We start from the raw sequence: 23,254 nt of genomic DNA, 5'->3' as shown, positions 1-23,254 counted from the left end.
ACACATATGATGAAAATTAAATTAAATTTAAAAATATTTTATTATTCCCAAAGGAAAATGATAAATTACTATAAAAAAGATAACAGTTAGTGTTTTGGGGTTAGTTACATGTTCAAATCATCAACAGTTGATATTTTTGTGCTCTCTGGTGGTTGTCTTTAATTGTCATTAATTTTACATTAGAGATTCTGTAGCTCAGAAGCTCAGCAGGTCAAGCACCAGCAGCTTCATATACAATTTGCTTATTGGTGAGAGCATGAACTTTGAACATGGTAAAGCTCTTTCTTGAACCCAAACAAGGTTAAAAGACACTATTAGTGCAGACCATTTACAAGATAGCTCTTTAGGTTTAGGTAAAGATTCAGGAGCTACTTCCACGTTCCAGTTTCGAAATTTGAATTTCTGAAGTTCTTCACCAATCAAATTGGCAATTAAAAACACAAAAAACATACAGTGCATACATTTGCAAAATATGGTAAAAAATCTCCACACTAGTTTCTCATAGGTTCCTTTAACACCTTTTATTTATTTATTTAGTCATTTATTTCTTAATAGGTTAGTATTTCCTGGGTCAGGCAACAGTCCTGCAGCTCCTGTTGCCAGGCTAGCTGTTTTCACTGTTTTTGCTAAGCTAGGCTAACTAGCAGTTGCTTCAGAATTACCCAGGTGAAATCCCTAGAAGCAGTTGTGGTACAGATGTTAACTTATAATGCTAAATATTGATTATAATAATAAAGAAGCTGTAAACATCTGTAAAATTGGTGGAGTTTGTACCAGAAAAATGCTCCACACATAGTGTTGTGTATACCCTTTCACCTAAAAGCTAATTAAATGGTATATTGAATGTACTCGTAGAGCCGTTTTCTAGTCTAGTTTACCCTAGTTGTAGTGCTTTTACACTACAAGTCACATTCACATATACAGCTCTTAATCAATAGCGTTACAGGCTACGTAGGGCTTTTCTCTATCACAGACTTTCATGCACTATTGGTTTAGTGTCATTATTGGCACATACAATGCTGAGAGTTTTTAGACATTGTACATTTTTCCACATTTTTTATGTTTCAATTTAAATTAAAACAGATTCTGTCATGTCTGGATGACCCAGACCATTACTGTGTACTATTTCCCTGCTCTGTCTTCACACAATTTAATTTTCCAAGAGATAATCCCAGAAAACTGAATCGATTCTACGTTGAGTTGGAAACATAACAAAATACGAAACTTGGACACTATGAGCACAGGATGAGTAGGTGCATTCAAACTTTTGAGTGGTCCTGTAAGAGTCTAAAAACTTATCTTCTTCACTGTAAGGCTAATAACACAGGACTCCAAGCTCAGCCTTATTGTATAATTTGAAATATCCTCGATAAAAACACTTTGGCAAATCGAAATTGAATGTGAAAACACTAATTAACTTTGAACTTTTTTTTTTTCCTTGCAGTTTGACCCCAGGCTGACAAATGTTTGGTCAGGTGGCCCGCCTCCTGCTTACGAGATGTATCCGATAGCGCTGCCTCTCGCACCTTTTTAGTATCCACATCCGCCACATCCGGTCGACCTCACCCATCACCACAGCCACCCAAACCCCAAGAGGCCACACAGAGCGTCCATCAACTAAACTCCCCTTTAAATGTCAACAAAGGCACCACGTAGTGTTTCCTGTGTATTTTAAAAAATATTGTTTTTATTATTTAATGATGTCGTGACTTTAACTTAAAAATGAACTTAATCGTAAAAAGTGAAACAATACTTTATACTATTTCAATTTTAATACATTTTCTATATGAAGACCAAATAAACAGTGTAGTTGTTCAACTGCATCTACACACCAGCAGAATCATCGAGTGTTTCTTTATGTTATACTATACACACTTTATTACAATACAGTACTTACAGGTGCAAAGGAAGATTTAGTAAATAATAAATAAGTTGCCAGAGTCATTTTTTCTTTTTCTTAGAAGGAACACGTGCAGTGATAGAAGTTTAATGTTCCATTATGAAAAAAAAAAGAAGTGTTTCCTTGGCTTTTTAACCATATTAAGGCAAAAGTAAGCATGAATTAGAAGCCACTGGTAATTTGGTCTACGGTTTGTACATTTAAGTAACAAAAACAAAAACAAAAGAAAGGACTTCCATCAAGTGTCCAACTTGGAATATTAACCCACTCTGGTCTAGGCTACTTGTTTAGGTGTTTTCTTGTTCTATTTTTAGGTTTGAATGTTCTCTGTGCTACAAATAAAACTCCCAACGGAATCGAGCAGGTAGTTGTGAGTCACTGTGACCCGTTGGCTGGATTCCCTCCCTGTCAAACAAGACAGAGCATTTCCAGGACGGGACAGAAAACACTCACTGTAATAAACACTAAAAATGAAGTAGAACAAACCCGAGACTGCAGGAATGTCCCAGCAGAGGCATCGTTCACTGCACTCTTTGTGTTCTCTGAACATATCCGTGCGCGTGTGTCAGTAAATGTATTGCATGTCTATTCAAAATGACCTATTGCTGTTTAATTTTCCAAATCAGAGGAGACACACAGGATTAAGCACATTTCTGAACACATACAATCATACCATGTGATCAAATGGCAAAATATAGAGTATTCAATACAAACATGACATTTGGTATCTTTCGTCAATCTGTCCTACTGATCCAATGTAAACATTACACTACATAAAGTATTTAAGATTTGCAAAGGCTAAAAATGTCCTTCCACAAAAACCTCCAACCGAGCACTGTTACTTAAGAAACATATCCATTAATCTATATCCAACGTTTATGATAACGCACACACACTCACTCCCACTATTGCACTACACTGCATGATCAGCTCTAAATCCTTCCCAACAAACATCAATAGAATTATTCCAGTCCTAACAAATAAAATACAACTCAACATAGGGCTCAACAGAGGAACACTAAGTTTGTACAAAAAATGCTCTACATGAGGCTGGTCATTTGCACTGGTTTACGATGTTCAGCTCCTCTCCGGAGCTACTGGTGATAAATCCTCCTCCGACCTGTGGCTGACGATTTGGCGGGGGAGCTCTCGGCGACTCTCAAAACACCCAGCTGACAGGCACCCACTGGTGCTCTGTCGACAGTTTCTCCAGCGCCACCCGTAGACTTCGGAACGCTGCTTCTAGACCGTCGTTCACGATGCAAAGGTCAAAGTAATGTCCGTATGCTCTCTTGATGCGCTCGCTCTCGTCCACCGTCCTCTTTAGTTCAGAGTCCTGTGAGGAGGAGCATGCCAGAGCATTTCGAGGAAATAGTTAGTTCAACAGAACAAAATAAGCAGGTTAAATAAATGAACGGAGCAGCACGAGAGTAAACTGCGAAGCCTGCAAAACTATTCAAATCCGTCAGCTAACAGGATCTAAATGTTAAGAATAGAACTTTCTTATTGAATTGAGCAAATGAATAGTTATATTTGTTCTTCAAATTACTACAGCTGTTTCCCAAAAAGCTGAGAGTTTAAACATTTATGGATGCAGTGATGAACTGTATCTGATTGAGTTGATTTTACTGGGGTGTTCCTGAGCCCAGGCAGTGATTTCCACCATATAATCGTGTTTGTTTTTAATGCAGTCCTGATGGAAGACCCGAGTATCGTGACCGTTCAACGTGGATTTTCAGCCTCGTCCTCGAAGGACAGAAACTTTTCTGGCTGGATTCTCTGAATCCGTAGATCAGTGGTACTCACCTTTTTTATTTATTTATTTTTATAATCGCACCCCCAGAAATAATCTGGGGACCCCCATGGAAGTCCCAACTAAATTTATCTGCATGCATCTTTTCACGGGGTGATGAACTAAACCCCTTTGTTTTTTTACTTCTAAAAGACGCACCTGTTATCAATCAACCCAATTAGTTGTTCTATGCTCCATTATGTGTTTTTTTTTGTAGCATTACTTTTACTTTTCCAGTTTTGGGTTGCTACTACCCCCAACTTTTTTGAGATAGAGTGCAGATATCAAATAAAAATAAATGAATTATTCTTTAAAAAACAGAACTTATCTTAGTTTCAGCATTTGATGTGTTGTCTTTGTAGTATATTTAATTAAGAATATTGTTAATAAAGCTTCTTTTTAAGTTAAACTATTCTGCCCTGATTGGTAAACTCAAAATAATGATTAACAAATGGAAACTTCTTCCTCTCTCGTTAATTGGTCGTGTCAATATTGTCAAGATGGTAGTTCTCCCAAAATTTATGTATCTTTTCCAAAACGTACCCATATATCTCACAGCCTCTTTCTTCAAGTTGATAGATTCCATCATTATTCCCTTTATTTGGGCTGATAAGCCTTCTCGTATCTCTAAGGCTCACCTACAAAAACCCACAACCGAGGGAGGTCTCAGCCTCCCTGTCTTCCGCCATTACTATTGGGCCTGTAAAGCCAGAGCATTGGTTTTTTGGAGTCACCCTGCTACTGCTGCCGAGCAGAGAGATTCCCTCTGCCCCAGTTGGCCTGTAATAAAGACTCGGGCAGCTTCAGTGCACGCAGGTGCCTCCCTAGCGGCCATCCTATTCTCAAAACTAAATCTCCCTTTTAGATGTTTTAAGGATGATTTTGTAATGCGTAATACATTGAAGATTCTGAGACAGATAAAGGGTGTGTTAAATCTCCCCGGACTGTCTACCTACGCCCCTATTTGTCAGAACCCTTGTTTTAAACCAGGCACAATGGATGCTGCTTTTGTACAGTGGTCCAACAAAGGCTTGACTGCCATCATTCATCTTTACATTAACGACCACTTTGCGTCTTTTGCACAGTTGCAGGCAAAATTCGGTCTCCCTTCCAGCCATTTTTTCAGATATTTGCTAGTCAGAAATTTTGTTAGGCAGTCGATCCCTCACTTTGAAACCTTGCCTGAGCGACACATCTTTTATGACCTAATGTCCAAACCTCCCACCTCCAAATGCTTGATCTCTCAATTTGTTAACCTTTTTAGTTTGGCAGCCCCTTCCCTCCATATTAAAGAAGCCTGGGTATCAGACACCGGTGTTGAGATTTCTGATGCGCTCTGGGCCCAGGGATTGAATAGGATCAAATCTTGCTCTATCAATGCCAGACTTCAAGTTATTCAGTTTAAAGTCATTCGCCGGTTACATTTCTCTAAGACCAGACTGAACAGGATGTTTCCCTCTGTTTCTGCTATCTGTGATAAATGCAAATTAGATGATGGGACTCTGGGTCACCTTTTCTGGTCTTGCCCTAAGCTTCGGAGTTTTTGGGATGACATTTTCCACTTGTACAGTGTTGTATACAGTAAACAGTTGATCCCTGACACTCTTCTGATAATACTGGGCTGTTCCAACTTCTCTCTCACTCTTCCCTCATCATTACAGCAAGCGGTCATGTTCGGCATGGTCGTAGCAAAACGAGTCATTCTTAGAGAATGGAAATCAGTTACTCCTCCCTGTTATAAAAAATGGTTGAATGATATGGTTTCTTGTATTTATCTGGAAGAAATTCGATATACTCTGTCAGACATTCATCACAAGTTCCTTGAAGTCTTGGGACCCTTTATTGAGTATATTAGAAACGACAGGCATCATGCTCCGGACTAGCTACACTGGACACTATTACTCTGTCTCGTTCTTTTCTGTACTATCTGCATTGTGCAGCTAATAATCTCCTCTACCTAGGACTTTACCTGGTCCTGGCTCTCTGGACTCTTTCTCGGACTTTAAAATCCATCCCTGTTCCTTTGATTTGTGATTTGCACTGATATCCACAACTGTAACCTTTGCATGTCTATATTCCTGTGGGCTGACAGTTTATTTTTGTTTTGGTTTTTTTGTTGTTGTTTGTTTGTTTTTTATTGTATTTTTTTTGTGTGTTTTATATGTGGTTTATACCTGAAAAACTTTCTAAATAAAGTGTTTAAAAAAAAAAAAAAAAGAATAGAGTTAATATAATTGCATTCTGCTCATTCTGTCATGGCACATCCTATTCAAAATAAAGAACTGACCCTTAAAGCCCCTGGAATTGTTTAATTAAGCTTTATCAAGTTTAGATATTATAAATACTGCAGGTATAAACAAGTTGATATGAGTTTAAATAACAGAAATCAGGTTGATCCGCGACATTAAGACCATGTGAAAGTGCTCAAGTGACCCAAACATACACTCAACTGTTGAGACATTTTCTTTAAAAAAATCTTCATGTCGTACAAGTACAGTTGCCCATATCCAACTGTGGATCACCTCCAACGCGCACTCACCGTTAACTGTTTTGTGACTACTCCCGACTCGATTGCTGACCTATTCATAGCTTTGAGGACTTCAAAGTCTGTGGCTTCAATGAACACAACATAGGGCAGGAATTCAGACGTCCGCAGGACTTTAAGAGCCTTCGGAGACAAACACACACAATGAAGATGTTCACTTCAAAACAAACAGCTGATGAAAAAAATTCACCTCACTCAGTTTAATGTGTGTACATAAGATAGGCTGAGTGTTTCCAGCTGATTTTGGATAAATCTCGAGGGTGTGCAATCGCCTGAAAATGAATGAGTAAAAACAAGCTGAAGATCGTGTGTATAGGCGGTAAATATACTAAGGTGCTCTTCCTCTACCTGTGGGTTGACATCCAAGATGCAGATCTTTCCTGTTTCTATCACCTCGTGTATGGAGTTTATCTTTGTGCCGTACAGGTTCCCGTCATACTCGCCATGCTCCAAGAAACGACCGTTTTTGATGTCGCACTCCATTTCGCTTCGGGTCATGAAAGAGTACAGCTGACCATCTCTCTCATCCACCTTTGGCTTCCTGGAGGTGACTGTGTGATAAAAGACGAATGCAAAACACAGAAACTGATCCCACAAAGGTCACACTAATATATACCGACGAATGAATCCTACTCGTTTGCAGTCGCTGAATCGCAGAAATATGGCAAAATGCAAGGGGAAACCTGACAAACTACAATGAGAAAATGATGAGAAATTAATAAGACTAATAAGAAAAATTAGAAACCGAGAACAAAAACGGTGAGACTAAAATGTCAGTGAATGGCTGCACTTACAGGGGATGGTGGTGCCGTAGCGCTGGGGATCCGACACCAGCAGCTTGTTCTTCAGACTACGGCGACCGACCCCCTGCGCTCCAATCAAAACCAGCGTCTTCCTCCTGAAGGGCGGGACCTTTGCAACCTCCTCGTAGATCCGCAGCTCATGACGATCAAACTCTTGGAAACAGCAATTAGACACATGGACGGTATGAGCGATGAGGTGCTTTGTCTTTGAGTCCAAAGCTTCTGCAAAATGTGATGACACGGGCAGTTTTACCTGCATTCTTGGTGGTCAAATACATCATCTTTTTTTTCTTCTTACCACCCATCCCTGCACACAGAGGACCTGAGACAGAGACCACACCACACACCAAACTCAATCAAACATCCATTCCTGGTGCTTATCCCCACCAGACACGTCAACAAAGTCCTCGTTAAAATGAAAAACTATCTAAGTGAGGGCTGTGTTAGGTCACAAATTCAAAATCCTAAGAGTAGAATATGAAAACTCTACCACTAGATGGCACCGCGCATTAATACTGATGAGTGTGTGCAACCGCTCTGCTGCCAGAGAACACCTGTGACCAGGCGATCTGTTGACCGTCTGTTCGGCATGGCAGATCATTTTGTGGTCATGGAAACGTGAGCTCAGTTGTATTAAAGCAAGGGCTGCAAACAGTTTTCATTTTGCTCTCAACAGCTAAAAGCACAAAATATAAATAATTTCATCACGTTTGGATACATCCGTGTATCAACCATCATCAGATCTCCCCATCTAAAAGTATTCAATTCAGGTGTTTTATTCTAAACAGGCTCTGAGTTTGAGGAAAATGTGCTGGGAAACAGATGTGTCCTTTCCCCCGCTCCAAGGGCAGTACAGTTGGGCTGTCATCTTCCTCTCCTCCACAATTGAAGGGCATGCGGCTCCCTATGACTCACCACCTGTTTGGTTGCTGCTGAGGCCTCTGCACCTAGCAGATATATCTCAACACATAAAGCCCCCTTTCCCTCCAGGTCTCATATGAGGCGAGATCATTATTGATCAGGTTTTTGTTAACAGGGTTATATCGCCCCTCCTGAATCAATGCTCCTTCTCAGGGAGGGTGCTTTGTGACTGTCACACCCTGCAGCTTAATAACAAACTGATTGGATCGGGCCGCCACAGTCTCTCTGATGCTCATTATGAGGTGAGAGGAAGAGGAGCGGCCGGCGGCAGATGAAAAACTTGCATGATACTGAGAGGGAACAGATGTTGTCTTTGTTGCCGGGCTGTTTGTGCAGCGAGGAGCCTGTGTTTAAATCTGCATAATGAGACACGAGGGGTACCTGTGGTAGCGAGCTCCAGATCTCTCTTCACAAACGCTTTCCTCTTCTCCTCAAGGAGCTGGCTTGGAATCAGGCCCGCACTGCCTCCTTCTATGTGACAGGCCTGAGACGTGAACACGAGAGAACGGGTTAAAGAGCCAGAGGGTAAAAGTCAGCAGCCAGCTTATGGAGCCGAATAGAACTGACAGAACTGACCTGCCACCAGTTGAGGTCCTCCTGGTTAAAGATCTGCAGAATGTCTCCGCTGCTGAAGCTGAGGCCTGCCTCCTTGCAGGGAATCAGGTTGTCGTGGGTTGGGTCGTAATCAAAGTGACACTTCACAAAAGCCTAAAATGGATAAAGATGTTTACGCATGTCAAAGAGACTGAAGAGACACATTTTAAAGGAAGCCGTTGTGTAAGCTGGTCGAATTGCACACTTTTAAGGTCTCTGGTGCGGCGCGTGTGAACTGGGGTGGATGGACCGGGTGAGTAAGTGTCCGGCAAGATGGAACAGCCTTTTGCACTTAGGGCCCGCTCCATCTCTCAGCTCACTTTCCCGACATTTCAAGGCTGTGGGATTCAGCTCATGAACCGAAGCATCTACCCTCCCCAACCCACCCCACACACACACACACACACACACACACACACACACACACACACTGACAGGACACAGACTCTGAGAGGTAGACCGACAGAAACAGAGAGGAGAAGGATAGACAGAGAGAGAGAGACTAGATCTGCAGCCATGGCAACCATCCCCTCCCCCTACACTTGACGTTGTATTTTTTTTTTTTGCCTCCTACTGAACTGATGCGAGGAGGGGAAAAAAAAATAAAAAGAAGCCCAACAGCCCTCACTGTACCGTGGGTCTCACTCCTCTCATTCGCTCGGATACACAGTCAGTCCTTGAGCCAAAGTGAGCTGTCAGCTAAGTTTAGTCATCATGTAATGGTTCATGATCAAGGGCAGTCTGGACATACAGGCAGCTGGGATGCATTTCGAGGGAACTTTTGGGAACGGCACTAATAACCAGTCACTATGCGGCTCTTTAATGTGTGAGCGCTGCCAGTCATGCTTTAAGATCTCTCGCTGACAGCTTCTACTAAATCTTTACATCCTCTTTTATGCACATGAAGTGCACACTGATAATCCAAGAGGTCTTAACACGTGTACACACTCTTCTTCAACAACGGGAGATATATTGTAGACATTTCCTCCAATGAATGTGCATTCTATCCCCTGGAAATCACAGATATCTGTAACATATACTTCACCAACTTTTTGGCTGAGAGACGCTGAATTCTCATTTAGTGGAAAACTAACTTTTCACAACTGAATTTCATTCAGCTTTTCCTCCACCCAGCAGCCAAATATGCTTCAAATTCATGTATCAAGTCCATTACAATAATCCTCACACACAACACCAATCTGCATAATTTCTACTGGAGCTGGTAAGGAATTCATTCAGCATGGCCTCTTCAACCTCCTCTGTTCCCCTTTCTCGACCAATCGGTCACATTGTTATTTGGAATTCATCCTCACTTTTGGCAACACATAGGCAGACAATAAAACTGTTTTTCTTTTCCCTTCGGTATAAACTGGGTAACATCTTCAGTTTGACCAGACTCCGTCTCTAACGTTAAAAACCCTCCTTTGAGTAATACGCAACAGATGAAAGACATGAACGCTGAGAGCATATGAAAAAGGACAAATCACATGATATAAGGTAGCATCTTTAGAGTCATGACCTTTCGGTCGGATATTTTTCTAAATGCCTCAATTATTGAGCCACATAAAAGCTACAAAGCTAAAAAAAAAAAAGCTACCATGCATTTGCATAACTGACAAAACTGCAATGCAGGGTTTTTTTTATCTCCAAATATCCAGTGTGATTTAAAAAGCCGCGCTATAGAATAAGATAAATGACTCTTGGCTCGGTGCACAAGCTTACAGAAAGTCGAGCGGATGCCAGGGAGGACAGTAAGTGTTTCTTACTGATGGAAATGTTAGTGTCCTTTTAAGCAAATTGTAACTTACTTTTTTACATACTATATCGGCCTTGATGTATTCCTTTTGGATATAGGCTGACCTGTCTCGGTGTGTGGGGCTCCTGGTAGCTTGGCAGGATCTTCAGCACCACGCTGCCGCTCGCGTCCTTCAGCATCTCCTGGAGCACTTTGGGGTCGTTGCCCACCTCCTTGCCATTCACCTCCTTGATGATGTCGCCCACGTGGAGCAGGCCCTGCTGGTCAATCATGCCTCCGTGAAGGATCCTGGCAATCACCAGCTCGCCACTCTCCACTCTAAAAGTCACTCCCTATAAATAGATGTACAGCTGCAGCATTATAATCACGAGGGACCCGGGAGAACAGTCTGGAATTGTCCTCCAGAGCACATTTTTGGCAAATCTGAGTGACAAAGTGAGGGCCAAAATGATGCATAATTCAAGTAAAAAAATGTTCACAGTGTTTCTTATATGCTTGGACGGGAATGTTAACGCTACCAACGCTGGGAGTATTAGTGGCAGTCTGCACTGGTGGACTGTACACTTCTCACGTCGGATATTTCCAGATGTTTTCTTTAGTCATGTAACCAAAAGTCAGTATTGTTGTATTCTGTGTTGCCTTCTCAGCTCCTCTGAAGCTCACTCACCTGTGATAACATTCGGAGCAGCAGACCTAAAGTGTGACATGACCTGCAGCATCAATGACTTCAGACGGTCTGTCGAAGTTTACGAGTGGAACGCCAAGTAAGAGAGCACCTTGCAAAGTTATCGCTGGATTTTTTTGCCATTAATCGTGAACAAGTCCGCCCAATTCAGATAAATCAAGCCACCAGAAATATAAATCTGCCTCTTTTTTCTGTTGTTAAACATTGTTCAAAGGGATCTCATTATACTGAGTGCATGAGCACACTGTATATCAGGCCACTTGCTGAGGAATTGTATCTGTTTATAAGAAGGGTTCAGGCTTGCTGCGATAAGTACAGCGTGCATTGCCTAACTGAGCGGACTTACCAGGTGCTCACCGGACACCTTACGGATGCCCACCATCCTGACTGCATCCGGAGGAACTGGCTGATTGTTGAGGGCTGCGTCCATGAAGGAGCAGGGGCTGGGAGGAGGAGTCTCGTAGTTTTTGGAGGCCACAGAATCATGCGTCTCCAGAAGGGACTGCGAGACGAGTGATAAGTAAAAAAAAAAAAAAAAACTGTTAATAACATAGCAATGATGCGGCTACAATCGCGCTATGTGTTCGGCAATAATCGGGTAGTTATGTTCTGCTCTCCAAACCTGAAAGTGAGGTTCCTTCAGGATGCGGATGAGCTCGTCGGCTGCCTGGCTTCTGTGTGTGAGCGGGTTGAGCTCCTTCAGGATATCCTGGACCAGCTCCACGTTGTTCTCACTGACAGCCTCCAGCTTGGGTTCCTCAAAGTGCTCATGAGCCTTGGAATTAATAATTAGAACAGGGATGTTACTTTGGGCTACTTCTCTCATCCTACGCACATTACCTGGTGGAAGACTTCACTCATATGCCGTGCTTTCCACCGACTGTGTAGAAATACAGCCTCCTCCTCAGTGAGCAGTTAATGCTGCTCGCTGAGTTATAAAGAAACCTATTCTGCCTTCTGCAGGGGTTTTTGTTTTTATCAACTGAAGCAGTACAAAGCACAGTTACCTGAAAGCACGACCCTGCTGAAAACATCACTCAACCAGTTTTCGTAAAAACCTACATTGGCGTGTGCAAAAACCAAGAGAAGAAAGCACAAGCGTGCTAAACCCTGCACCCCTGTAGGCTTTCCAGCATGTAAGATGAGACATGAATATTTCAGGGAACTTTCCTTTTTCATCTTCTCCTCCATTATCACCAAGTGCAGAGGAGGACATGGCTGGATCCCTGGTCCACGGTCAAAGATCCAAGGGAGACAGCCAGATCTTCTTTTTTTTTTTTTCTTTGGGGGGGGGGGGGGGTTCTACTTTACTTTAGAGTTCAAATACAGTGCCATGCAAAACTGTCTGTCAATAGTTTACAGAGAAAACTGAGAAAGAAAATGTTACAGTGCTCAAGACAAAGCATTCATTTGTGGCGAATATTATTATAATATTTTTGGTTTTGTACCCAAGAGATTAGATCTCCTGATATAACTTCGACCCTGGACTCGGTTCCTTTTTGATGATCATATTTCCTAAGATTAAAAAGACAAGTCAAGGCCTCTGCTTGACTGCAAGGGACATTCAGGGAGATGCAGCAGTGAGGAGTAGTGGCATACTGCTCTACTGTGCGGGCACACCTGGATCTAAATGACCTTCATGGAGGAGTCAGAAGAAAAAGACCTTTCGTTGCGTCCTCAAATTCAACATCAGGAGTACAACGTTTTGGGCGAGTGAGTTGTGGTATGTTTGGGGGAAAAAAGGCAGAATGCAGAATTCCAGGAAAAGGATTGACCCAACAGCTGTTAAAACACAAGGGTGGGTGAATCGTGCTTTGGGCCTTTGTCGCTGCTGCCAGTGTAATATGTGACATTTCACTGGGAGATGGGAGAATGTATTAAACTGAGAGTGGATTAAACGAATCTACGGCTAATTATGGAAGCAAACATTACACCGTCTGTAAGAAAAAGCAAACGATGGAAAGAGGATTGCTTCTATAGCAGAATAATGATCCTGAACACACCTAAAAATTCACTGTAGTCCACTTCAACAGGTGCATACTGAAGGCTTTGCCATAACCCCCACAGTCACCAGCCTAAATTTGATGTGCATAGACCTCAGATAAGCAGCGTATTGTCTGTTAACCCTTTAGCCATTCACATGAACAGATTTTTCTAACAGATTGTGTATCGTTTTTTTTTTTTTTCTTGTAAAATTCATCCTTGTGTCACCACAGATTCTTCCAGAGCAGCGCGGCGTATCGTACTTCACTGCCTAAGCCAGTCAGTGATTGCAGAACTTAACTGCGTAAGACACGAGGCACGAAACACTTTCTCATAATCAAACGCAAATACAACAATTTACGGCAACACTGTTGTGCAACTGTACGTCGAGCAATGTGTTTGAAGATTCTTATTGTCAGGCAGTTCTGCAGAGGGCTTGCCTGGTGGGACTAACTAATAATCTGGCAGACATATTGTTTGTTTGCTGAGGAACAGGGGAAGAATCCCTGCCGGGAGGCAGGATGCAATGTCCATGCGCACCAATAAATACACTGATTCTCACACACGCTTGCAGTCCCACACACAAACCATCCTGTGTAATTAAGTGCACCGAACTGCATGTAGTGGGTACTTTCATAGCTCAAATACGCCCGTCATGGAATCCATGCCCATGTGGACTAAAGCGCACAGTGAGCTGCCTCTTTTAGGGACACAGCAGCAGAACCCTGGCAGGATAATTTAACGTGGAGCAAACTGTGATCAGTCGCAGGCACGACGAGCCTTCCTCCTCTCCACTGAGATGGTTCAGGAATGATGGCTTATTAGCACAGCTGCTCTGAGCGCAGAAAAATCTCACGATGAGAAACAATGCTGCAATTATATTTAGCATCTCCATGTGACAATTCAGATGGATTTATATTCCGGTAAACTGTCCTTCTTTAGAGGTTAGTCACCATAACTAAGAAGCCTACCCACGATCAGTGTAGTCTCAAAAGATTATTATGAAAACAGCTGGAAAAGGCATCAGATTCCTTAAAGCTAGACTATTAAACTTCTGAAATAACAAAAAAAAAACATGAAAATTCGAATCCCTGAACGCACAAAATCCCTCCCTTCCTTTGTGGCACTTGTAAGATGATATTGTATCTACTCACTAAAACCTCTATCTGTGCCTCTCCTTACTGCTACTGTACAAACTGTAGATACTTAGCTTTGAGTGGGATGCACAGAATCCTTAGAATCCATCTGTGCTTTTTGTTTTTTTACTCAGGTACCATCCCACCTGTTTTCCATGCAACAGCTCTCACATAAACGCAGTACGTCAGCACTCTGAAAATAACTCAAATGTCCTTCTGACTTAATGCATTGTGTTAGTGTGCTCTACAGTGTGAACAAAAGCACGACCTCCCTGCTTTCAACAAAATATCAACAGCTAGTGAGAAATAAATCAAATCAAATCAAATCAAATTTATTTGTATAGCACATTTCATGTACAAACAGTTCAAAGTGCTTTACATAAATAAAAGCATTGCAGCAGGGAGTGCAAGAAGCATTAAAAATACATAAAATAATATAAAGAGAAACAAATAAAATCTAAGGCGAAAATAAGGCGATAAATCACAGAGTTTGACCACTTGCCACATATTAACCCAATTGTTTTGCATGAGCTATTTTCAACAGAACCGCCCCCGTCGGAAAATGGTTACTTTTAAAACCTTTCAGGGTTTGTGACTGCAGTCGAAAAGCAAGAGTCAGGTAAATAAGCTGCCATAAGTGCATCAGATTGCTTTGTTCGAAATAGAGCCAGTGATAACTGCTGATAATGAAGCACCCGGAAGCCCTTTTGCAACTCAGCCTGTTTGGTCGATATCTACTCATTTTCTGCCCACTAATTATTCTGTTTCATTAAAGAACTGTGGGCTGTGCTAATTACATTATTCTATATCAATCAACACAACTCACTGTCAATGCAGTGCCGTGCCACACCAGGACCTCTGATTTGTTTCTGTATCCCTGTGTAAGCACCTTCTGTGCGCCCCAGCGCATCGAGTAAAAGCGTGATAAGTGTTAATAGAACCACAACGGGGTGGAGGGAAACTATAATCTTGGAAAGCCTTTTCATATCCTTCAGCAAGGCCGCATCAGCAGATGAATGTTTTATGAGAATCCTCATCAATACACCGGTACCACCAAGTACTCTGCCAGACATACAATACAAACACTACTGCTGCGCTCCAACATGCGCCTCCTCGCACACATGCGCCAGCAGTTTCCTGCAGGCAACAAATTCAATCAGTCTTTCGTGAAAGATACCAAAAGCTAGGAGAGATGAAGGGAGACCAGAGGAGAAATGAAGATGTAGGGGAGCAGAAGAGGCTTTGTTTTCAGCGATATAGCTGGCTTTTGATGCAGTGCTGCCTTCAACTACCTGTCAAAAGTCCATCCCAAAGTTTCCTGAGCAGAACTGCCTCTGGACGGCCAAATTATATTGCTCAGTTTTTTTTTTTTTTTCCATTTGTCACTGTGCAAGTTTCTGGCAAATGCATCATGGGTAAAAACAACTTCCACCTCAGCAGAAGTCGGCTAACACCCTGTCTGAGGGAATAAATGTGCTTCCAATCTCACGACTTTTGACTCACGACATTTATTCCCCCCGTGCACTCTGGCAGCGCACGGCAGTCGACTTCTTCCTGCGCTTGACGTGGCCGTGAAAAAGTCCACGTTTGTTTAAAGGCCACGAGGGATTGAGCTGTTGGCAAGACGTGGAAGGGGAAGACTTTGACATCAAAGAGAGAAACAGAAGATGTAGCGGGAAGAAACTCAGACAAGGCTGTCTCCCTCTACTAAGCTCTGCGACTCCTCTCCCTTAAACTTCAAAGAGCTATAGTGTGTGACAGTGGCACCGCGACCACTGAGGAAAATATGAAGAAACTAGTTCAGACCGATTCACATGAAGGACTTCACATGAGGAAAACGGAGAAACACAGTGAAATGTATTCCTCTTCACAGAAAGTGTAGAAAACTATCTGATACACAAGATGCACAAGAAGAATCAGCTTCTTTTACAATCCCTCAACATTCTTACTTTGTTAGATGTAACCTCAAAATTGTCGAAATCGCTGTAAATCGCTGCCTTTTCAGATCCATTTCAGGTCAATTGAACCAAAAGCAAACGCTATGACAGTTAGCTGCCTGTTGCACCTCCTCAGGCTTTTATGACCACTTGAATTCTTTGGCGCGTGGACCAGATACCAACTTTCCGTGTGCAGTGTTGGGAGTAACGGCGTTTAAGTGTAACGGCGTTTAAGTATAACGGCGTTACTAACAGCGTTATTTTTCCAGTAACGGAGTAATCTAATTAATTACTTTTCCCATCGTTACAACGCCGTTATCGTTACTGAGAATATAAAGTGGCGTGTTACTACAATTTGGTTGTAGGCTTTGGGCTACACATCAGCTGCCTGCTGCCTGGAGAGGGCAGGGGTGGGGATGATGACACCGTTGCAAATGCGATGATGATTGGCTGGGTGGGCGGATGACCTGCTCACGCTGTCTCACTGCACGCGCTGACGACTACTACTAAACACACACAAGACAGCGGCGATGAGCCAGGGAAGTTCAAAGGTAGCGTTCTCTAACTGGAAGTACCGGCACTACTTCTCACTCGTGGAGATAAAAGGCAAGAATGTGTATGTAACATGCACGCTATGCCCAGGGAAAAAAACTTTATCCACGTCTGCCTCAAGTAACTCAAATCTAATGAAGCACCATACATTAACCCATGCGAATATGAAACCACTTGTTGGTTCTGCAGCTGCTAACCCAACCCCAGGCCCAAATGCAGCTAGTGTGAGCCCCAGCGAAGGAGACCGAGCCACTCGAAAGCAAACAACACTCGATTTTTCGGGTGAGAAACACGTGACCACCATCACCATTTTATATTCAATATTTATGTTTTTATTTCTATGCATCATATGGCAGGCTGCAATCTATTGAGTTCAAATAAATACCGAATGTTCTAAATGACTGTATATAGTGTTTTTATTCTTCAATCAGTTAATATAAACATATTTGATGTTAAAGATGTTATAGAACGTAACAGTGTTATAGAACATAAAAAATAACGCCACAGTTACTTTGCTGAATAACTAATTACTTTTAGAATGTGGTAACTGAGTTACTAACTCAATTACTTTTTGAGAGCAGTAACTACTAACTGTAACTAATTACTTTTTTAAACTAACTTGACCAACACTGCCCGTGTGGCAGTCGACAGATCAGCATTGAAGGATACAGCGCCGTCGTGGAGAATTTCTTCTTTTTTCTTTTTCAATTTTCAACACAACTTTGAACTCGGACTGAGATCGGGACCGTTTGGTGGATATGAGTTATGTCCTTCCTGAGGGAAAAGTATTGTCAGGTTTCATTGGACCTGCAACCAACAAACGTTCCGGCATCACCTCCTTTCCCAATGCAGATTGGTTATTTATCACCGAATATCACTTTCATTCAATCATCCGCAGGCTGTGACAGCTTCTCTTTGGTCACGAACATTGACTCCAGTTTCTGCCCCTTTTGCTTTGTAACTTTTTGAACTTTTGCTGTGCATTTTCCATTTCAAGGCATACTACTTTGAGCTTTCTGCCTGGACCTTTTTGATGTCTTACTTTGTCGACCCATTTGACCACAAGCCCCAGTGCTTGCTTACAATTTTAGACCCAGCTGACTGAGAACAACCAACACCTTTTGAGACATTCCAAGTTCTTCTCCAAGAAGTTTCGTAATCCGTTCCATTGCTTCCACGGACAGCTTTCTTTGTTGGGGCCACTTATCTTTGTCCGATAAATAACACAGACGGTTACCAACTAATGAGGGGCACCGTAGAGTCAAATTTATCCTGACAGCTGTTCAAAATGAGCACATAGAAGCTGTTATGGGCGCCCCATTATCATTAATGCCCGACAAAGGGAAAAGAAAGGAGAAATCAAGAAAAAAGTAGTCAACTATACTTCTCCTCTTTTATCAGTGTCCCACACTGTCTGTGTAAGAACTCGGGAGTTAAATAAGCAGTTTTTTATCACTTTAGGTGTGTTCTAAAGCCCGAGAATCTGTTTCCAAAAACCAATGAAGAGTCACATGACTTCTTCCATTTAAAACTTGACTCTAAATCGTTTATTGATCGTATATAATGAAATGTGCCATCCTAATACGTGTTTTTATACTTTAATCCTACTAAATTGTAGCATTTCTGGCACAGCTACTACAATGCAACATCGATGGATTCAAGTTTGAACGCATTAGAATAAAGAAAAATGTAAAGTTCACTGTCATCGGTAATCGAATGTGCTATGAAAACCTGGAGAAACCTTGAGAACTACCAGGTATATCTGTATTTTCGATAATGCCACCTCGTCCTCGGAGTAACTTCAGAGACGAACCCCCATCAGGACAAGCTTTGATTCGGTCTGGGCAGCTGCCCAAGAGAGATCTGCACAAATGGAGCATGAAATTGAAAAACGTATCTTATGTCTTCATTCTTATCGCCTGGCAAAGAGCAATTAATCTGTACCAAGCATATTTATTCAGCATGACGCCCTTTTAATAAAGTTGTGATGAGCTTTGAGGCGCAGGTGATTCTGTGTGTTTTTGTCCTCCAATATCGAGGTTCACTGTGGTCTCTTCTCACTTTGTGCCCTATCAATGTTGCTGCACTCGCCTTAAAAATATCACTGTCTGTCTTCACGAGTAATAAGCAGACGAGTAGTCACTTGAGTACTTCTTGTAACCTGTTATATGCGATCTAGTCTCTAGTTAGCTGTGCCAGCAGAGATACATTCCCGCTACAGCACTTTTGACAATTCTGCGGAAAAGAGTTAATCAGAATATCAATAAAATCTCTAATCATGCCTGAAGCAGAGAAACTGATCAGAGTGAGCAAGTGAGCCAGAATCAAGGTCAAAGCATTCTCACAGGTTTGTTGGATTAACAGGAGTACAAACGAATGGCGGCCAATCATTCCTTCATTTCTCATCGATGGTTGAGGTCTCTGCTCCAGCTGCACTCGTCAACTTGTTAAACAAGGGAAGGATTAATGTGCTGTTCTGTGTTTGTTCTGGTTAGTTATAGAAATGTCACTTGGCCTTATTAAAGTGACTGACAGCTAAAAATAAAAAAAAATCAATGGAAATATTAACAGTCCTTCACTGACATTTGCTATACTCTGATAACTGCTGAGCTCCATCCAGCCTGGGCGATCACAGAGAGACTGCTGGTACTAGGCAACAAGAGCAGTGAGTTGAGCCAGAAATGTGAAATATCTGATTCCAAGTTTGTTCAAAAGCACAAACAACATGAGCCGCCGTCCGTGCTGTGTCTGTCAAATTCATGTTAACTGTTCAGCTTTACCTCAGATGCCAATCCCATCTTTTCTGTAAAGGTGACCTTTATTGGTCATCCTTTTACCTCCTCTGTCTACACGAAGTTCAAGCTTCAGAAACACAAGTCCCTCGAGATCTTTATGTGTATTCAAATTCCGCTTCAAACTCCTGAAACTACTTTTTTTTCCTCCAGGAGAAAATCCTACTGCAAACAAGAGGGATTTTTCTGCGAGCATGACGTTGAGTGAAGAGACGCCTCTTTAATTACCATTTTCAACTAACGAGGACACAATGAAGGGAGCGCAGTGAAATGAAAATGTCACTGAACTTGATCTAAGCTGTGGCAAGATGAAATTTCAATTTCAAAAGGAATGATGGCTGTGGAAGGTTTTGATTTTGCAGCGTCAATTTACTAAAGATCTTCAAATCTCAGTGAAAACATAATTTGTTCTGAATTATGTCTCAATGTAAATACAGCAAGGGTATGCAAACAGTGATACAGACATACAATGTTAATGTAAAGGCAAAGCTGCCAAGTGCAATACTAGACTGCTACAAATCTGCATCCAATATTCTTCATTTTGCAACAGACACTGGAATTGGCGTGTGGCTTTGGTGTTACCGAGATGTGTCCACACACACTCCTTCACCCCTTCTCCTCCAGAGAAATCAATCCAACGATTATCTTCAGCTTAACCGAGGTCAGGTGACGGTGGAAATGGGTCCAGGAGGGACACCCAGACATCCCTCCCCCCAGTGACACCATCCAGCTCCTCCTGGGGGATGCTGAGACGTTCCCAGGCCAGAACGAATATATAATCCCTCCAGCAAGTTCTGGGTCTGTCCCGGGGACTCCTCCCTACTGGATGTGCCTGGAAAACGTCCAAAGGGAGGCGGCCAGGAGGCGTCCTCATTAGATACCCAAATCCACTACTCCAAGTTTCCTCCGGATGTGTAACTCACTTAATGTCAAGGCTGAGCCCAGCCACTCTCCAAAGGAAACTCATTTCACCTGCTTGTGTGCTGGGTGAGGGTTGAAATGAAAATGGACCGGTAATTCGAAACCCCAATGGAAATGGCACTTCTAGTCAAGTGAATTGGTCAAGCAGCATGAAAAATTCATCTCAGTTCCATTTGATTACATTTACTTAGCACCAAATCACAACAAAAGTCATCTCAGTGCACATGCAGTTGTTTTTAATGTTGTGGCAGCAAACCTATCAAATCATTTCTGATTTAAAGTTTGTATTAAAGCATTAAAGCAGAGATCCCTTCTCACTGGCTTACCCAATCATTTGTCCAGATCATGTCCTATTAAAAGCTCAATATGTCCTTTCTGTATTTTAGCATAAAGCTATCAGTGCAAGATACAGAATAAAACTGTTCTCACCACAGGGCTCTCCATGATGCCTTTAAGGAAGATGAGATCCAGGTCATTGGCAGTTGTGGAGCTTGTGCTGTCACTCAGTGTGTCCAGGGCCTGATGCATGGCTAACACAGAAAAAAGAAGAGGAAAAAGTTCATTTGTTTTACGAGAATCTCCGCCCTGTCCAACCGCCGCTCGTCGGAAATATAATGGGAAGCTTACCTGGAAGAGAGAATAGAATAAGTGAGCCCATTAACAGCAGTGGTACACGAGAGAAGAGGAGGGGGAGACAAGATGGGATCGGCCTCACATCGTTTCCAAAGCAATTTCACCCCTGTCAGTCACTCTGCTCATAAGTCTGTCAGACGCGACAGTATCTTTCTCCCACAACTCCCAACTTCCTCCCTCTCTCCTACGTACGTGTTCATACACACACACATGTAACTGCGCTCCAACATAACAACAACACAGCTGCTCAAGTTGCTGAGAACAAACATTTTGACATCTTCCATTCTGCACGTTTGCACCAAACCACAGCACACTGTTTGGGAGCTGGATGAACCCAGTTTTCAACATCTCATAAGTCAGCAGTCAAACTTCGACATGCAAGCACCTTCCCCTGGATGAAGCAAAATCAGACGAGGCTCTTTACTAAAAAGGACGAACAATCAATCAGCAGATTCGTCGTCGACAATTCGATGACCATCAGAGAGGGTTCCATGTGGCTCCGGAGCGTCTCACCAGACTCAGAATATGAATCATTAAGCTAGCAAACAGACTGACATCAGCTACCAGAAAGCATTAATCACAGCACAGAGTGTGAGAATAGAAAAGAGTGGGCACCTTCATTCACAGGGAACATTTATCTGCTCTAATTTATTTAACAAACATTGAGGTCTTTGTTATCTAAGCTAAATATAAGACACCGGTTCTTGATGTTCACAACAGAAGCAGACTTGTGGTTCTCAGCAGACGCTGCACGACCAACTACAAAGGTCTCGCCTCCTTAAAAGGGCATATAGAGCATGTTACAGGTCCGATTAAAGGACTGCTGATCTATCTTGTGTAAAAAAACTCCCAACTGTTTTCTGTGAATGAATTCGAACCACATTTTAAACATTTGGATCTAAATGTGGGCTGCACGGTGGTGTGGTGGTTGGCACCGTCGTCCCACAGCAAGAGGGCTCCTGGTTCAAATCCTGGCTGGAGCCTTTCTGTGTGGAGTGTGCATGTGTATGTGTATGTGTAGGTTCTCTCCAGGTACTCTGGCTTCCTCCCACTGTCCAAAAACATGCATGTTAGGTTAATTAGTGACTCTAAATTGTTCCTAGAAGTGAGTGTGAGCATGCATGGCTGTTTTTTGTCTGTATGTGGCCTTGTGATGGACTGAAGACCTGTCCCGACAGCTGGGACAGGATCCAGCCCCTCTCCTGAATTGGATTAAGCGATGGACAAGTCTTCCACAGTGAGGTCTCGCTTTACAACACCAGCTCTGTAGGCTGGATCAGCACAAACTCCAATATGGTGCTTGTCTCAGCTTTGCCTTCGTCCTTGTATAGTCGCACATGTAAGCCTCAGTCGGACCTAACAATTCTAAAAAAATAAAAATAAAAAAAAATAAGCTGGCTTTACAAATAGCATCAAGGATAGAACACACGACATCTGGAGTTAAGAGGTGGGGCCTGCGTTTAGACAGGAGGAACAGGACTTGAGAGTAATATCCCCTCCAGAGCTGAGAATGGCTAAGGTCGATCCATTATTCATAGAGATCATCAAAAATCAAACTTGACCTTCCTCTCGGGTCTCGCTGGCTTTCCTCTTTGTACGAGTATCCATAAATGGTGTATTAAAGGTTACTGCTTTCGTTTTGCATTTTAAAAAAAACACCAGGATTGGGCACGCAGGCCACAAGTTCACGGAAGGTCACGCCAACGATATAAATGTCCAACAAAGACACGTTTGTTTCCTGTTAAACTGCAGTTTTGTTTTGCAAATAATTTCCTCTTTAGTATTCAGGTGGAATATTTCATCTTGTGTTACCGCCGCTGTCACAGCCTTGCAAAGACCTGCATAAACTTCCCATAAGGCTGCACAGCAAGAGTCAAAACGCATTCTCTTTTTATCACTAACAGTCTTTATCTTTCCTTTGCTCATGCTTGACATCAGCACCAAAGTTGTGTCTGTATAATAATATACTCGAGCTTTTTCATCCACTTTGCCTTTACAGGTGAGACGAAAGTCATTTTTCGCTTTGCTGGATCCAAATTGCTTAGACCACGCGGCGCAACTTGAAACCATTTGAGAACTTTCATTCAGCAGGTATGGGGCTTAAAAGGGCACAAAAAGGGGCCCAAGGGTGTGGACGGACTTAACCTGCGAGTCAGGCGCTTTACACAACCTCCTCTTGCAGGGAAATGTTGGAAAATGTAAAATTGTTCATACTTGAGGAGAAACAGGATCATGAGATGAGATAGTCCTTGAAAATTTGACATCTACAAATGGAAAACAGTTGGTGATGATTCCATTTAGAGA

At 42.4% G+C, this 23,254-nt stretch overlaps 1 protein-coding gene across 3 annotated transcripts in view; it reads right to left on the bottom strand.

The window, feature by feature from the left end:
• Window positions 1-1,617: 1,617 nt before the first annotated feature.
• mpp2b (MAGUK p55 scaffold protein 2b) overlaps window positions 1,618-23,254 on the bottom strand; it is a 38,845-nt gene continuing 17,208 nt past the window's right edge. Inside the window, exons 1-12 of one of the 3 annotated variants that reach the window (XM_075457544.1) lie at window positions 20,945-22,263; window positions 20,747-20,847; window positions 11,619-11,771; window positions 11,343-11,498; window positions 10,416-10,643; window positions 8,538-8,669; window positions 8,343-8,445; window positions 7,294-7,362; window positions 7,032-7,193; window positions 6,586-6,788; window positions 6,232-6,360; window positions 1,619-3,236 (exon numbers count right to left, since the gene is read on the bottom strand). In XM_075457544.1, the coding sequence (XP_075313659.1) occupies window positions 3,060-3,236; window positions 6,232-6,360; window positions 6,586-6,788; window positions 7,032-7,193; window positions 7,294-7,362; window positions 8,343-8,445; window positions 8,538-8,669; window positions 10,416-10,643; window positions 11,343-11,498; window positions 11,619-11,771; window positions 20,747-20,847; window positions 20,945-20,975 (1,644 nt within the window). In that variant the 5' untranslated portion in view covers window positions 20,976-22,263 and the 3' untranslated portion in view covers window positions 1,619-3,059. Of the gene's footprint in view, window positions 3,237-6,231; window positions 6,361-6,585; window positions 6,789-7,031; window positions 7,194-7,293; window positions 7,363-8,342; window positions 8,446-8,537; window positions 8,670-10,415; window positions 10,644-11,342; window positions 11,499-11,618; window positions 11,772-20,746; window positions 20,848-20,944; window positions 22,264-23,254 lie in introns of those variants that run through there. The other 2 variants (XM_075457542.1, XM_075457543.1) reach the window with 2 other exon arrangements.

This window comes from Odontesthes bonariensis, chromosome 23, assembly GCF_027942865.1.
Source record: "Odontesthes bonariensis isolate fOdoBon6 chromosome 23, fOdoBon6.hap1, whole genome shotgun sequence".
NCBI classification, from domain to species: Eukaryota; Metazoa; Chordata; class Actinopteri; order Atheriniformes; family Atherinopsidae; genus Odontesthes; species Odontesthes bonariensis.
The sequence above is the reverse complement of the archived record's forward strand: the minus strand, read 5'-3'. Positions and strand labels throughout refer to the sequence as shown.